This window comes from Salmo trutta, chromosome 33 (assembly GCF_901001165.1).
Source record: "Salmo trutta chromosome 33, fSalTru1.1, whole genome shotgun sequence".
NCBI classification, from domain to species: domain Eukaryota; kingdom Metazoa; phylum Chordata; class Actinopteri; order Salmoniformes; family Salmonidae; genus Salmo; species Salmo trutta.
Genome location: NC_042989.1, coordinates 23,191,688 through 23,207,155, shown reverse-complemented (window position 1 = coordinate 23,207,155; position 15,468 = coordinate 23,191,688). Strand labels below are relative to the sequence as shown.

At 42.8% G+C, this 15,468-nt stretch overlaps 1 protein-coding gene across 1 annotated transcript; it reads left to right on the top strand.

Annotated features, from left to right (window-relative positions):
• Nucleotides 1-5,471: 5,471 nt before the first annotated feature.
• Nucleotides 5,472-10,823, top strand: tmem39b (transmembrane protein 39B). The gene is made up of 9 exons (XM_029730368.1): nt 5,472-5,681; nt 6,511-6,724; nt 7,236-7,455; nt 8,192-8,275; nt 8,529-8,683; nt 9,026-9,359; nt 9,792-9,979; nt 10,192-10,312; nt 10,443-10,823. Exons 2-9 carry the CDS (start codon nt 6,594-6,596, stop codon nt 10,674-10,676), a joined length of 1,467 nt encoding a protein of 488 aa, XP_029586228.1. The 5' UTR covers nt 5,472-5,681; nt 6,511-6,593; the 3' UTR covers nt 10,677-10,823.
• Nucleotides 10,824-15,468: the final 4,645 nt, after the last annotated feature.

The window sequence follows — 15,468 nt, the reverse complement described above, 5'->3', positions numbered from 1 at the left end:
ATTTAGCTTTTGCAACGAGACCATTAAATATATTTAAGACAATGGTAGAAGAAAGTGTAGTTCTGTTCAGTTTGGACTTCAGTTTATCGCTAACCTTATCACAGGGACTTTGAAGCACTAACTTACATCATCTGCATGCTGATCTTGGAATAAATTGACGATAGCAAAGATTCCATCTTTGACGACGCCACATAAATGGAATAGGTACTAGCTAGCTTAATAATTAATATTTGCGCGCTAGCTCTGCATATTCAGCTAGTGTGTGTGCGTGATTGACTGGATTAACCTCACGTCAGTTACATTCATTGAGTGCCTTTCAGACAGTAGACACGACCCCTCTGTTACCTTGCCAACTAAGGAACTGGCAGTGGATCAAACCATTGTGAGGCAAAGGGTGGGGGGGTCGCAATCTTTTGAAACTTAAAAAAACGCGCTATTAAGTGTCTATAATCAGCACAATTGCTTTCATTGCATATTATTAATATTATTTAAATTACATAGTTATGTTTCAGTGATATATTGGGGGGGGACAAATCATATTTTTCCCAGGATGGGGGGGTCGTGTCCCCCCCGTCCCCCCCGGGATTTCCGCCTCTGGTTCTGCCTCCCTGCACCCCCACCAAAGACCCAGCTGAAGCCCCAGCCCACACCAGCTCCCTCTCCAAAGCCATCTCCAAGGCTATCTGCAATGACTCAGGATGAGCCAACTGGGCCTGTATGCGCAGCTCCGTAGGAGAAAGCGCCTGTATGAACTGGTCCCGTGCTAGCTCGCTCTGCACGGAGGGGGGCATGTGAGCATATGCCCGCCGAGAGAGGCTCTCAATGTCATTAGCTAGCACCCGTAGAGGCTCTCCAGGCTGCCTGCGTCTATTACTCAGTTCGGAGCGCAGCAGCCCGGGCTATACACACTGTCCATAGCTCCCAATAAGGCACCATAATCGCGTCTGTCCTCGGGGCTAATCAATATCAAACAGGCCAGAGCATCATCCGTGAGGCATAAAGCCAACTGCAGTGCCCTATCTTCATTCGACCACCCCCTAAAATGAGCTAACAGTTCAAACTGAGCATGAAAAGCTTCCCAATCCGCCTTACCGGAATACTTTGGGGTCTTAACGGATACGGACGCAGCCGGGGGCTGGGCGCCGCCATGTTTGTTTACATCCTGAGCCCCAGATTCCTCGTCCCGTCCCGCCGCGTCGACGTCACCCCTTCGGTCCGCCCACCAGAATCCGCGCGAAGCACTCATGCCCGCTTCAGCAGCCATCACTCTAACGTCCTCCCTCAAGCGGCCTCTGGGATCCGACGCCCTGGCGATCTCCTCAGCCAGATCCTCCGACGTCCATGCACACGCACCTTCTTGGCCATAATCGTCCCCTACCTCCACCTTCACTTTTGGATTCCCTCGAAGCATGTTCAACCCCGTTCTCACCTACGGTAGCTAGCCACCGAAGTCAGATAGCTAGCTAACTTTTATTCACGTTTTTACTTCTGACACCAATGTAATGAAACAGCAGGGAGCAGGTCTCGAAACCTCGACCTTCAAGCCCGAAGTCCGGCGCGCTATCGACTGTGCCGCAAAAGCATGCTCGAGCAGCAGAGTCGACTTCCGTGCTTATAAACAAATGAGGTAGGATGAGGGAGGTAAGGCAATAAATAGGCCATAGTGGTGAAATAATTACAATATAGCAATTAAACACTGGAGTGATAGATGTGCAGAAGATGAGTGTGCAAGTAGAGATACTGGGGTGCAAAGGAGCAAAATAAAATAACAGAATGGGGGATGAGGTAGTTGGATGGGCTATTTACAGATGGGCTATGTACAGGTGCAGTGATCTGTGAGCTGCTCTGACAGCTGGTGCTTAAAGTTAGTGAGGGAGATATGAGTCTCCAGCTTCAGTGATTTTTGCAGTTCGATTCAATGATAAATGCCAACGTATTAATGCCAAAATAACATGCAAAACAGGTAAACCCAGTTTTTTTTTACCTAAAAATGTGGGTCTCAAAACAGGTGTGGCTCTGCCCCACCTGCCCTGAAGGACAGGTTTCCACTGATGTAATACCCATATAATGATGTACCATATATCTATACAATTACAGGGCATATAAACAAAGCACTGGGGGACATTATCCTGTACAAATACAGGGTTAAATGTACGAAATTATATGACAACCAAAACAGATCTGGCCAGCTTACAATAGCTAGCTCGCAGTAGAAACTACTAATTAGCACTACCATAAATATGTAATTATTGTCACAGAGTGCATCTTGAGACATAAACACCTGAAAGATATGAAATATGTATTTACATATCAACAAGGACACACACTGGCCTTGGCTAACACAATGAATGCTAACTGGTATGAAAACAAGGATGGCTGGAACTTTCTCTCACTTGACTCCTCTCGATCTTCTCAGAGTTTGAGATCGTCCAGCATGTTCTGCTCTACTTGACCGGTGGGTGGAGCTACAGCCCTGATATACTGATATGATTAACTACAAATACTTCACAGCCTTTTGTACATAGTAGAAGTCACATGTAAGTGAGACTCCCTATCAGAATACAAAGATTGCTTTGTGGTCTGATTGTGTTCAGATCTGGCTGACCATTTCAGGAGGTGGTCAGGGAGGTATAATTTGTGTGCAGATTTCTCCTCAGTCTCTACCGAAAGCGCATACAGTGAGCGACCTCATCAGCACTCCTCCCACAAGTCTCCAGAAAACATGTGTTTTGGAACTGAGAGGCACCTTTTCATTATAATGTTGGAGGAAATATGTTAGTTACCTCATACAAGTACTTGGGAGTATGGCTAGATGGTACATTGTCCTTCTCTCAGCACGTATCAAAGCTGCAGCCTAAGATTAAATCTAGGCTTGGTTTCCTCAATAGTAATCGCTCCTCTTTTCCCCCAGCTGCCAAACTAACCCTGATTCAGATCACCATCCTAGCCATGCTAGATTACGGAGACGTAATTTATAGATCGGCAAGTAACGGGGCTCTCGAGCGGCTAAATGTTCATTACCATTCAGCCATCAGATTTGCCACCAATGCTCCTTATAGGACATATCACTACACTCTATACTCCTCTGTAAACTGGTCATCTCTATATACTCCTCACAAGAACCACTGGTTGATGCTTATTTATAAAACCCTCTTAGGCCTCACTCCCCCTTATCTGAGATACCTACTGCAGGCCTCATCCTCCACATACAACACCCGTTCTGCCAGTCACATTCTGTTAAAGGTTCCCAAAGCACACACATCCCTGGGTCGCTCCTCTTTTCAGTTCGCTGCAGCTAGCGACCGGAATGAGCTGCAAAAAACACTCAAACTAGACAGTTTTATCTCCATCTTTTCATTCAAAGATTCAATCATGGACACTCTTACTGACAGTTGTGGCTGCTTCACGTGATGTATTGTTCTCTCTACCTTTTGTGCTGTTGTCTGTGCCCAATAATGTTTGTACCATGTTTTGTGTTTCTACCATGTTTTACTGCTGCTATGTTGTGTTGCTACCATGTTGTTGTCATGTTGTGCTGCTACCATGCTGTGTTGCTGCCATGCTATGTTGTTGTCTTAGGTCTCTCTTTGTGTAGTTGTGGTGTCTCTCTTGTCATGATGTGTATTTTTAATCCCAGCCCCCGTCCCCGCAGGAAGCCTTTTGCCTTTTGGTAGGCCGTCATTGTAAATAAGACTTTGTTTTTAACTGACTTTCCTTGTTAAATAAAGGTTTAATAAAAAACGTTTTATAAAGCTCCTGTTGTCTGGGGCTAAGCAGTTCCTCAGATGCCTGAACAGTCGTCACTAGTTACCACAGCTACGAAGTCATAAACCCCGTCTATTTCTACAATGTATCTTTTTAAAATGCGATTTTGAACCTAACCTTAACCACACTGCTAACCCTCACCTTAACTTAAGACCAAAAAGCACATTTTTGTTTTCATCAATGTTAACGATTTGCCATTCTGACTTTGTGGCTGTGGTAACTAATGGAAACCTTCCTCAACTGGAGGGCACTTCAGCTGGATGGAAATAAATCAGATAGGAAGTGAGAGGATTTACGCCGCCCAAATTCTGTCAGCGTGAGATAAGCCTTTTTTTGTATGGTTTTTGAGAGAGTCCCGAATTACGTGAGGTTTATTTTATCTAATACAAGTTTCGTAATGTGTAGTCTGTTACAAATGTACTGACATAAGTGGATGCATGTGGTATTCTGGAAACATTCAGAAAAACGACTCACGCGACTATCTTGTAAATATAATAGATCATTTTTGAATAAATATAGTGGGGAATCATCTGTGACCTTTGAAAGGAATGAAAATATGTACATATATTTTCCTCTGAGCCCAACCTGCCTCCAAATGCATATCAACAATAATGCTATATTATAAGGTATTATATAAGGTATTATAATATTATAAGGTTTCTCAGACATTATTACACCTTGTACCCTTTCCTGTGACATAATCAGCCATCAAAGAAACTGCAAGCATGCACGATATCTGTCTCAGATGAAGGCATTATCAGCCATTTGATCTTCTGAGGCTCATTGTCAGAAACAATATGCTGCTTTTTCCACAGTGATGACACACACCTTTTTTTCTCATCTATCTGTGCCCTATTAGAAAACTGCAGGCAGTTAACTCATTACCATACTTTTTACCTGCAAAGAATTGCACGTGCATGGTGAAATGCTGATCATTTAAGTTCATCAATTTGACAACCTAAAATGTGAGGTAGAAGTGGAAGGGTTCCCTAAAAGTACAAATGGCTCTAGGGACATGCTGCTGATTAGGTTAGATCTTTCAAGATTACATCTGAGGATTAGTTTATTTTGCTTCGGATCAAAAGCATATGCATCTGGAGATTCATAAAATACATAATTCAAATTAAAAAAGTATGTCTTTCCCATTACCAAAGAAATGTCCGTTTTTCAGACATGTTCCTATATCTAACTTTTTCCCAGAACACAGACCAACTAAATGCTGACACCTAGTGGTAAGAAAATAATTACAATAACATAGCTTTTCACATAGTGGGTTCTTGTCCAATCATATTGATAGATGTCAAAGAACTTGACAGGCGAAAACTAATTTCCAGGAGCCATCCACCCCATTGCATTCACCTGTCCTATGCAAAAGTACGAATTCATACATTGAACAATATAGACTACATATTATGTTGATCTAATCATTAAAGCAAGGCAGTGTTCATACTGCACTGTAAAATGTATGGACTCAATTAATATACTCTGGTACCACTTGCAAAAACACAATAAGTTCTATAGTTCTATAAAACATATTTTGATTAAAATATAAAAGCTTTAATATCATAGTATTGTGGTAAAATGGTTAACTCCTGCATGTCCAGATGTAAATGATCAGGATGTATTAGGTAAATACAGTATTATCACCGATAGAACAATGAGCTATACAAATCTTTGGTATTACATGATCTCTTTAAAGTAAAGAAACACTCCCCTCCCTCGTGATGTCCTCAATCACGTCCGCGTCCCATCTCTATCACACAGCGGTAGTATCACGTCAACACAATGATCAACCTCGTTTATTATAATGGAAAACGCGCATTTTTTTCAACAAAGGCTCAGAAAATCTGTGTTGTGTAACTTGCTACTTCATATACTGCAACCGCATCTAAGATAAAATCGCTGTCCAAACTCCGGTAAGCCAAAATGTTGTATGATTTGAGTTGCTAGCTAGCTACCAGCTAGCCTGTTTATGTGGTTACGTTAGGCCGCAGTCTTTTGTATTTCGTCGAGCATGCATTTGCCGTCTTGGCGGAAAATACACGTTTTATCGGGTACACACTACGATAAGATGCATTAAATTTTTAAAATATATGGCCTGTCATTTCATAACGATGCAACTATCTGTTTTGTATGTCAGCTTCCGCAAAAGGTGTTGGTCTTTCCTCAGTAAATGTGTTTAGTTAGTTGATGCCAATACAATTCAGCAAACTTGTTTAACTAGTTAGTTAGCTGCATTGGGGAGGAGCACATGGAATCAACTAGCTGTTTACATACAAAACCCAAAACATGCATCGCAATAGCTACCAACTACAAACATATTTGTTTAACTAGCTGTAGTTTAGCTTGTCTTATAGGATATGCATGGGTTAGCAGATATTTCAAGATTTGTTTAATATTTTGGTCACATTGTACTCAGGCCACGTTATTATCAGGTCAGGTTGGAATGAATAAATAGCTAATCTACATTTCAAATGGATATATTGTTTCTGTCACTGTGACATTCATTCATGATCTGTCACTGTACATGTTTTGCATAATAGTGTCATATATACACATTCTGTTATTTGAGCATTATAAATGCATAATAACCTTTTATGATTGAAATGTAAAGCCCCAATCTGGATTGACTACTGTCCATGTCATCACCAGTTTGCAGTATATCATACATTTAGCTGACCACATAACGTTTGAGCAGTGGTGCCTATAGAACTAAGAAAATTAACCAACTTTTCAAATCATCAGGGTGGTTTCCTTCACTGTGATCAGCTCAGAGAAAGAGGAGCGCTCAGACAAACTTAAACACACAAGACAAAGAAGTCTCTGCGATGGCAGGCGGACGAAGAGGGGCGAACCGCACTGCTTACTGCAGGTCTCCACTGAGCAGTGACCCAGGCTCGGTCGGCAATGGCAACCACTCTACCAGCTCCCCAGTCACAGGGGTGCGGTCTCGGACAAGGTGAGAGGACAAGGGCATAGTATGGGGTGTCTGGGTTCTGTGTAGAGCACTGTGATATGTGGTTGTAATGATATGTTGTTGTAAGAGTGATTTGTTTATGTTGCATAGGGAAAGGATAAGGGGGATACCTAGTCAGTTGTACAACTGATTGCATTTAACTAAAATGTGTCTTCCGCATTTAACCCAATCCCACTGAATCAGATTGATGCGGAGGGCTGCCTTAATCGGCATCCACGTCTTCGGCACCCGGGGAACAGTGGGTTAACTGCCTTGCTCTGGGGCAGAACGACAGATTTTTAACTTGTCAGCTCAGGAATTAGATCCAGCAACCTTTCGGTTACTGGCCCAATGCTCCTACCCGCCAGGCTACCTGCTGCCCCAGTGTGTAGGCCTATACCACAGTCATGTTGTTTTGGAGGGTGATAATAGTTAAAGGCCATTAAGTCTTTATATATGAACATGTAGTAATACAAAGTATTTCTGAATGCCCCTGATCATGTGTGTGTTCTAGGAACGGCTCAGGAACGGGCATCTCTAGCCCCCCCTTGGCAGCCCATACGGTGGTTCCTCTGAAGCACTGTAAGATCCCAGAGTTATCCATGGACAGGAATGTGCTCTTTGAGCTGCACTTGTTCTTCTGCCACCTCATCGCCCTCTTTGTCCACTATGTCAACATCTACAAGACTGTCTGGTGGTACCCCCCCTCACACCCCCCCTCACACACCTCGCTGGTGAGTCCCCCCACTCTGACTGTCACTGACTGATGATGTTATCTGACTGTGTTGCTGTTTGCTGTCTGTCTGTAATCTGTCTGTTTGGGTTTGTTTGTGGCTCACTTTGGGAGGGGATTGGATTTTGTTTGAGTTTGTTTGGTTGTGTGTGTGGTGTCTTCATTACCATTGTGTGTGGGTTTGTTTGGTTGTGTGGTGACTTCATTACCATTGTATGAGTGTTTGATTGTATTTGACCACATTGGGCTCCCGAGTGGCGCATCGGTCTAAGGCACTGCATCTCAGTGCTAGAGGCGTCACTACAGACCCTGGTTTGATTCCAGGCTCTATCACAACTGGCCGTGATTGGGAGTCCCATAGGGTTGTGCACAATTGACCCAGCGTCTTCCGGGTTAGGGTTTGGCCGAGGTAGACAGTCATTGTAAATAAGAATTAGTTCTTAACTGACTTGCCTAGTTAAATAAAAACATAATGGAGATAGTATCAGGTTTGATAATGTTCCTGCAGATTTTATAAATGGTTGACAATGTCCCGTTTAGGAGAAGGTCCAGGTGTGCATATTTGCCGTGTCCATTCTTTGTACTTCGACATCTGACAAATTACATCTGAAAAGGGATTCCTTTCCAAATGTTGTCACTATACTGTTATAAATGATTTCACTTTTCATGGCATGCTAACTTAGTTTCCAGTAAGTAATACAACATCATAATAAAATATTTTGTTTTGTCTAATGCAGAACTTCCACCTCATCGACTATAACATGCTGGTGTTCACAGTCATCATACTGGCTCGCAGGCTGATTGCAGCGATTGTAAAAGAGGTAGGAATTCACACCGCTTGGCAAGTTTGATATAATAGATTTGTTGTAAACAATTCCACCAATGTGCATCTCTTTAATAATGCAAGTGTTATTGTGTGATATTTGTCAATGTAGGTTTTTTCGCAGCACCTCTTATCTCTCTGTTTTTCTCAAACCGCTCAGGTCTGTTTCTGTCCTTCAGGTGAATAATACCTTATTGGCATAACAAACATCATGTCTGTCTGACTCTGCCTCTCTCTCTCGGCCTCTCCAGGCATCCCAGAGTGGGAAGCTCTCGTTCCCTCACTCCATCTTCCTAGTGATGGCACGGTTCGCTGTGCTCACACTGACGGGCTGGAGTCTGTGTCGCTCCCTCATATACCTATTCAGGACCTACTCTGTCCTCAGCCTGCTTTTCCTCTGTTACCCGTAAGTATGGTCAGCCGTCAGGCCTCAGTATCACAACCGTTCAAGCCAGACTTCACAATGACACAGAGACAGTCATACACAGCGTACTACTTGCCAAACAACCACGTCACTAGTATCAACCTTCACTAGAGCTCAGAGCATTTGTCAAGCTCTACAAATTTTTTATGCAGTCTCCAATGTCTGAGCCACTGTATGTGATGTTCCCTATACAGCTCAAAGTTATTCATCACAGTACCAACTGATTCCAGATTAGATTCCTATGAGCTGAATAGACTATTATATACCCCTGTCAGTTTGGAATAGATTGGGACCTTAAACTTCTGAAATCACCTGTTTCCATAGGTTCGGTATGTACATTCCCTTTTTCCGGTTGAACTGCGACTTCCGCCGGGTGGGGCCGCTCTCACCCATCACCAGCATCGGGTCGAAGGAGGTGGGCAGCGTGGGGCGCGGGCGGGACTACCTGACGGTGCTGAAGGAGACGTGGAAGCAGCACACCAGCCAGCTGTACGGGGTCCAGGCCATGCCCACACATGCCTGCTGCCTCTCCCCAGACCTCATCCGCAAGGAGGTGGAGTACCTGAAGATGGACTTCAACTGGAGGATGAAGGAGGTGCTGGTCAGCTCCATGCTCAGTGCCTACTACGTGGCCTTCGTACCTGTATGGTTTGTTAAGGTGAGTAACTATAACTGACTTCCACTGTTATAACTGAGGAGCCTTATGTTATGTATGTTGCTAGTCCAATTCCCTATGAAGTAGGGTGCTGTGCTGACTGAGATTTGAGAAATGATGGTCTGTCGTCAGAGCTGTTTGTTTTGCACCCATAGGGCAGCGTTGTTATATATCGCCAACGAGATATGTCAACATCATTAGATGGAATAGTTGCATTTCTTAATGCCTGCAGTTGTAATGGGCGGCGCACAATTTGCTCAGCGTCGTCCGGGTTAGGGGAGGGTATGGCCGGAGTGGGCCATCATTGTAAATAAGAATTTGTTCTTAACTGACTTTCCTAGTTTAATAAAGGTTAAATAAATAATAATGTAATGTATGTCTGAGGTGCTGTGTTTTTCTGTCTTCGGATTCTGGTTGTGTGCTGGTCCTGTGAAGAGCACACAGTATGTGGACAAGCGCTGGTCCTGTGAGCTCTTCATCCTGGTGTCTGTCAGTACCTCAGTCATCCTCATGAGACACCTGCTGCCCCCGCGCTATTGTGACCTGCTCCACAAGGCCGCAGCACACCTGGGCTGCTGGCACAAAGTAGACCCTTCTCTCTGCTCCAACGTCCTGCAGCACATGTAAGCACCACTAGTGAGGTAGCATCACGGCCTGAGGAGCACTAATGATAGGTGTTACTCAGTGTTTTGGGAGGGATTATAACACTAATTACTCTAGTAATAACATGTTAGTAATTGTTGTATATTACTACAGTTATTACAGTGCTATGACACCGGTATAACAACTGAATATAAATCATTAATCTGGTATTTGAACCCTTTCTCTCCTACAGATGGACGGAAGAGTACATGTGGCCCCAGGGTGTCCTGGTCAAACACAATAAGAATGTTTACAAGGCCATGGGGCACTACAATGTGGCTGTCCCCTCAGACGTCTCCCACTATCGCTTCTATGTAAGTAACACCAACTGCAAGACTGTTCTTGTTTGAGCCTCAGGCAGCCACAGCTAAAGGACTGGTTGTACTTCCAGACATTGTTCAATAACAACATGCCTCCTTTTTTTCTTCTATTTTTATCCTTTAGTTTTTCTTCAACAAGCCCTTACGAATATTGAACATCCTCATCATCTTGGAAGGTGCTATGATATTCTACCAGCTCTACTCGTTGATATGTTCAGAAAAGTGGCATCAGACGATATCCTTGGCTTTAATTCTCTTCAGCAACTACTACGCCTTCTTCAAGCTTCTCAGAGACAGAATAGTCTTAGGCAAGGCATACTCATACTCAAACAGCTCATCTGACCAGAAGATAAGTTAAAGATAAGCTATTGTTGGTCATTTATTATGGAACAAGAAAAACACGCATGAAAGCTTTGTATTTTTTCTACAACTGCATTTTGTGTCACTGTTGTTTTTGTTCTGATCTGCCATAATAAAAATAAACATATTTTTGTATTCCTTTCAAGGTTGTGCCTGTGATTATTTTATAGTTGAACTCTTGAGTTAACCGTGCTATCTGGTGTCTCCATGATCTTTTTTCCACTAGAGGGCTCTATACAGTACCACTCTCTACAACTCTCTGCTTCTTTTCACCAACAGATGTCAATATAATTATTTTCTCAATATAGATATGCAGCATTTGAATATATTCAAAGAGTGAATAATTAACAAAGTGTCAGTATATCCAGCTAGGCTGTGTTTATTTTTTTTTTTAAATGTGCCTATTTGCAGAAGACATGGCTCCCTGAAGCTGCTAATAACTTAAGAAGCGAACAATTCAAACATTTTACAATTTCTTCAGGGGCCTCAACTCTACTACAGGCTGGTGCCATTTTTCTGAAGAGAGTTTTGGTATTTTTCCAAGGGTATCTTGCAAAATAATCTTCAGTTCACCCCTTTTTCTTGGCAAGCAGGTCTACCTGACTGAGCCACATTGAATGCACTTGAGCATCCTCCAACAACCGTCCCATGGAACCTCAATTACCTGGCTTGCACTCTCCATCCAGGGCTTGACCACTCAGACTTGTGAGACCCTTAGAATAATATGACAATGGGTGGATCTGATTATGCTGAGCCGCAGGGCACCAGTCTATGGCCCACGACATGAACGGGCAAAAGTGGTGAGGGAGAAGCACCTTTCTCAAACCGAACAGTAATATGCGTTGCCGGCCATGTCAACAAGACATCATGTTACATTGTCCAGAAATATTCAATATCTCTTTTCCATAAAATATGTTTTTACATTTTCAAATTAGTGTTTATTAGGAAGCCAGATAAAGCGTTTTTATCAAAAGCAATCAGTTTTGAATGTGAAAACACAGAATCCTACTCATTAGCCCATGTGCTTAATTACATCACTTTTGTTTTGAGACAACTTCACCATGGGCTTTGAAAGGGGCATCTGGCTCATGCCGGGAGGCAGCCTGGTTCCAAATGCAATCAACTTTCAACCGTTGCAAAACACGCCTACCTGGGCACCCGGATCAAAACAAACAGAATCCCCTCAATTATAGTGTATGTTCCTGCTCATTGGATCCCATTCCAATTGTCACTTTGACTTCCCTGTGGCTCAGTTGGTAGAGCATGGTGTTTGCAACGCCAGCATGGTGTGTGCAACGCCAGGGTTGTGGGTTCGATTCCCACAGGGGGCCAGTACAAAAAAAAAAATGAAATGTATGTATTCACTACTGTAAGTCGCTCTGGATAAGAGCATCTGCTAAATGACAAAAATGTGAAATGTTAAAAGCTGCATTAAGTATCTTTTTGGGTGACCCCACCAAATTCACATAAAAATGTGTATTATAAATATATTATCATTGAAAACGAGTCTAAGAAGTCGTAGATCTATCCTATGTGTACTATTTCTATGCTTCCCGTCTGTTACTTTCAGTTTTGTACGCCAGCTTCAAACAGATGAAAATACACAATTTTTGGTTATTGAACATATATTTCACCGTGGTTTAGATGGTACAATGATTCTCTACACTTGTTGCTTGTTTTGTCACATAACCTGATATTAGGCGAACTATTAGAATTTCTGTATATTCTACCAGGAAATGGTAGAATGATTTCTGTATATTTCTGTATATATTTAGACAGCTGTGAAATATATTTTTTAATAACCAAAAATATTGTATTATCAGCTGTTTGATGCTGGTGTACAAAATTGAAAGTAAACTAAACTTATGCACGGGAAGCATAGAAATAGCACAAATAGAACAGTTCTACCGCTTCCTAGTCTTGCATTCAATGAGAATGGCAGATCTATAAATTACATTTCTCTGTGAATTGGTCGGGTCGCCCAAAAAGTTACATATTGCAACTTTAAATGCAAGATAAAGATGTCTCAGTGCGCTCCAAGTACCCTGCTTGGGATACTATACTGAACAAAAATAAAATCGCAACATGTGATGTGTTGGTCCCATGTTTCATGAGCTGAAATAAAAGATCCCAGAAATGTTCCATACGCACCAATTGCTTATTTCTCTCAAATTGTATGCTCAAATTAGTTTACATCCCTCTTAGTGAGCATTTCTCCTTTGCCAAGACAATCCATCCATCTGACAGGTGTGGCATATCAAGAAGCTGATTAAACAGCATGATCATTACACAGGTGCACCTTGTGCTGGGGACAATAAAAGGCCACAAAATGTTTTGCAGTTTTGTCAGAACACAATGCAACAGTTGTCTCAGGTTTTGAGGGAGTGTGCAATTGGCATGCTGACTGAAGAATTGTCCACCAGAGTTGTTGCCAGAAAATTGAATGTTAATTTCTCTACCATAAGCCATCTCCAATGTCGTTTTAGAGAATTTGACAGTGTGTCCAACCAGCCACACAACCGCAGACCTCGTGTAACCACGCCAGCCCAGGGCCTCCACATTCGGCTTCTTCACCTGCGGGATCGTCTGTGACAGACCACCCGGACAGCAGAAATGTATATGAACTGTAACTCAGTACAGTCGTTGAAATTGTTGAATGTTGCGTTTATATTTGTGTTCAGTATATTTAAGGTGTTCTATGGGGCTCTTGTACACAAGTCTACTGTCGTTTTTTCCCAATTAGACACCCTCAACCTCAATGAGAAACATTTTATTGGGAAAACTGACGAGGCGTTCATTAAACAGAGTATTTTGTGTGTTATACATTCGGTAAGTGATCCATTGTCTTCCAATAGACGCATTCATTTGTTCATGTCATTGACATGGTTTACTGCAAATGCGCCATTGAGATTTATATTTATTAATATTATGCACTTCTTTTTCTTACTTCTAGTTTACAATATTGCGAGTGAATTAATGTATTTTACAGCGTGGTGGTGAACAAGTTGACAGTGTGGTTAGTGGCCACAGTAGTCCACTGATTCAAGTTTAGTTGGAGGATGGCTATATAGCCTAGCCTATTCTGTATCCGTAATAACTAGTGTATGAAATATAAAATGAATGAACCATTGTAATACAAAAAACTAATATAATAGTGTCTAGTATCTGGGCTAGAGTAGACTATAATAAAACGAAGAACGGTGCGAATCAACGTCCTAGAATAAACACGTCAAGTAATTGGACATCCACATTATATCTGACCCCACTTACCCACGCAGCCATCTGTCAGAAAGTGTTAGCCCTTTTAATAAATGTAAAGCAATGTGTTCGTGGGATCGCTGCACAGATCTATATACAGTGGGGGGGGGGGGGGGGGGGAGTATTTGATCCCCTGCTGATTTTGTACGTTTGCCCACTGACAAAGAAATGATCAGTCTATAATTTTAATGGTAGGTTTATTTGAACAGTGAGAGACAGAATAACAACACAAATATCCAGATAAACGCATGTAAAAAATGTTATAAATTGATTTGCATTTTAATGAGGGAAATAAGTATTTGACCCCCTCAATCAGAAAGATTTCTGGCTCCCAGGTGTCTTTTATACAGGTAACGAGCTGAGATTAGGAGCACACTCTTAAAGGGAGTGCTCCTAACCTCAGCTTGTTACCTGTAAAAAAGACGCCTGTCCACAGAAGCAATCAATCAATCAGATTCCAAACTCTCCACCATGGCCAAGACCAAAGAGCTCTCCAAGGATGTCAGGGACAAGATTGTAGACCTACACAAGGCTGGAATGGGCTACAAGACCATCGCCAAGCAGCTTGGTGAGAAGGTGACAACAGTTGGTGTGATTATTCGCAAATGGAAAAAACACAAAAGAACTGTCAATCTCCCTCGGCCTGGGGCTCCATGCAAGATCTCACCTCGTGGGGTTGCAATGATCATGAGAACGGTGAGGAATCAGCCCAGAACTACACGGGAGGATCTTGTCAATGATCTCAAGGCAGCTGGGACCATAGTCACCAAGAAAACAATTGGTAACACACTACGCCGTGAAGGACTGAAATCCTACAGCGCCCGCAAGGTCCCCCTGCTCAAGAATTCATATACATGCCCGTCTGAAGTTTGCCAATAAACATCTGAATGATTCAGAGGACAACTGGTGAAAGTGTGGTCAGATGAGACCAAAATGGAGCTCTTTGGCATCAACTCAACTCGCCGTGTTTGGAGGAGGAATGCTGCCTATGACCCCAAGAACACCATCTCCACCGTCAAACATGGAGGTGGAAACATTATGCTTTGGGGGTGTTTTTCAGCTAAGGGGACAGGACAACTTCACCGCATCAAAGGGATGATGGACGGGGCCATGTACCGTCAAATCTTGGGTGAGAACATCCTTCCCTCAGCCAGGGCATTGAAAATGGGTCGTGGATGGGTATTCCAGCATGACAATGACCCAAAACACAAGGCCAAGGCAACAAAGGAGTGGCTCAAGAAGAAGCACATTAAGGTCCTGGAGTGGCCTAGCCAGTCTCCAGACCTTAATCCCATAGAAAATCTGTGGAGGGAGCTGAAGGTTCGAGTTGCCAAACGTCAGCCTCGAAACCTTAATGACTTGGAGAAGATCTGCAAAGAGGAGTGGGACAAAATCCCTCCTGAGATGTGTGGTGGCCAACTACAAAAAACGTCTGACCTCTGTGATTGCGAACAAGGGTTTTGCAACCAAGTACTGTCATGTTTTGCAGAGGGGTCAAATACTTATTTGTCACGGGTGTCGTAAGGAGAGGA

Excerpts from the sequence above, each read along its gene's own strand:
- tmem39b (XM_029730368.1), top strand. The coding sequence starts at position 6,594 with ATGGCAGGCGGACGAAGAGGGGCGAACCGCACTGCTTACTGCAGGTCT. Across the intron at positions 6,725-7,235 it reads GGGGTGCGGTCTCGGACAAG|GAACGGCTCAGGAACGGGCA; the intron begins GTGAGAGGACAA and ends TGTGTGTTCTAG. Across the intron at positions 8,684-9,025 it reads CTGCTTTTCCTCTGTTACCC|GTTCGGTATGTACATTCCCT; the intron begins GTAAGTATGGTC and ends CTGTTTCCATAG.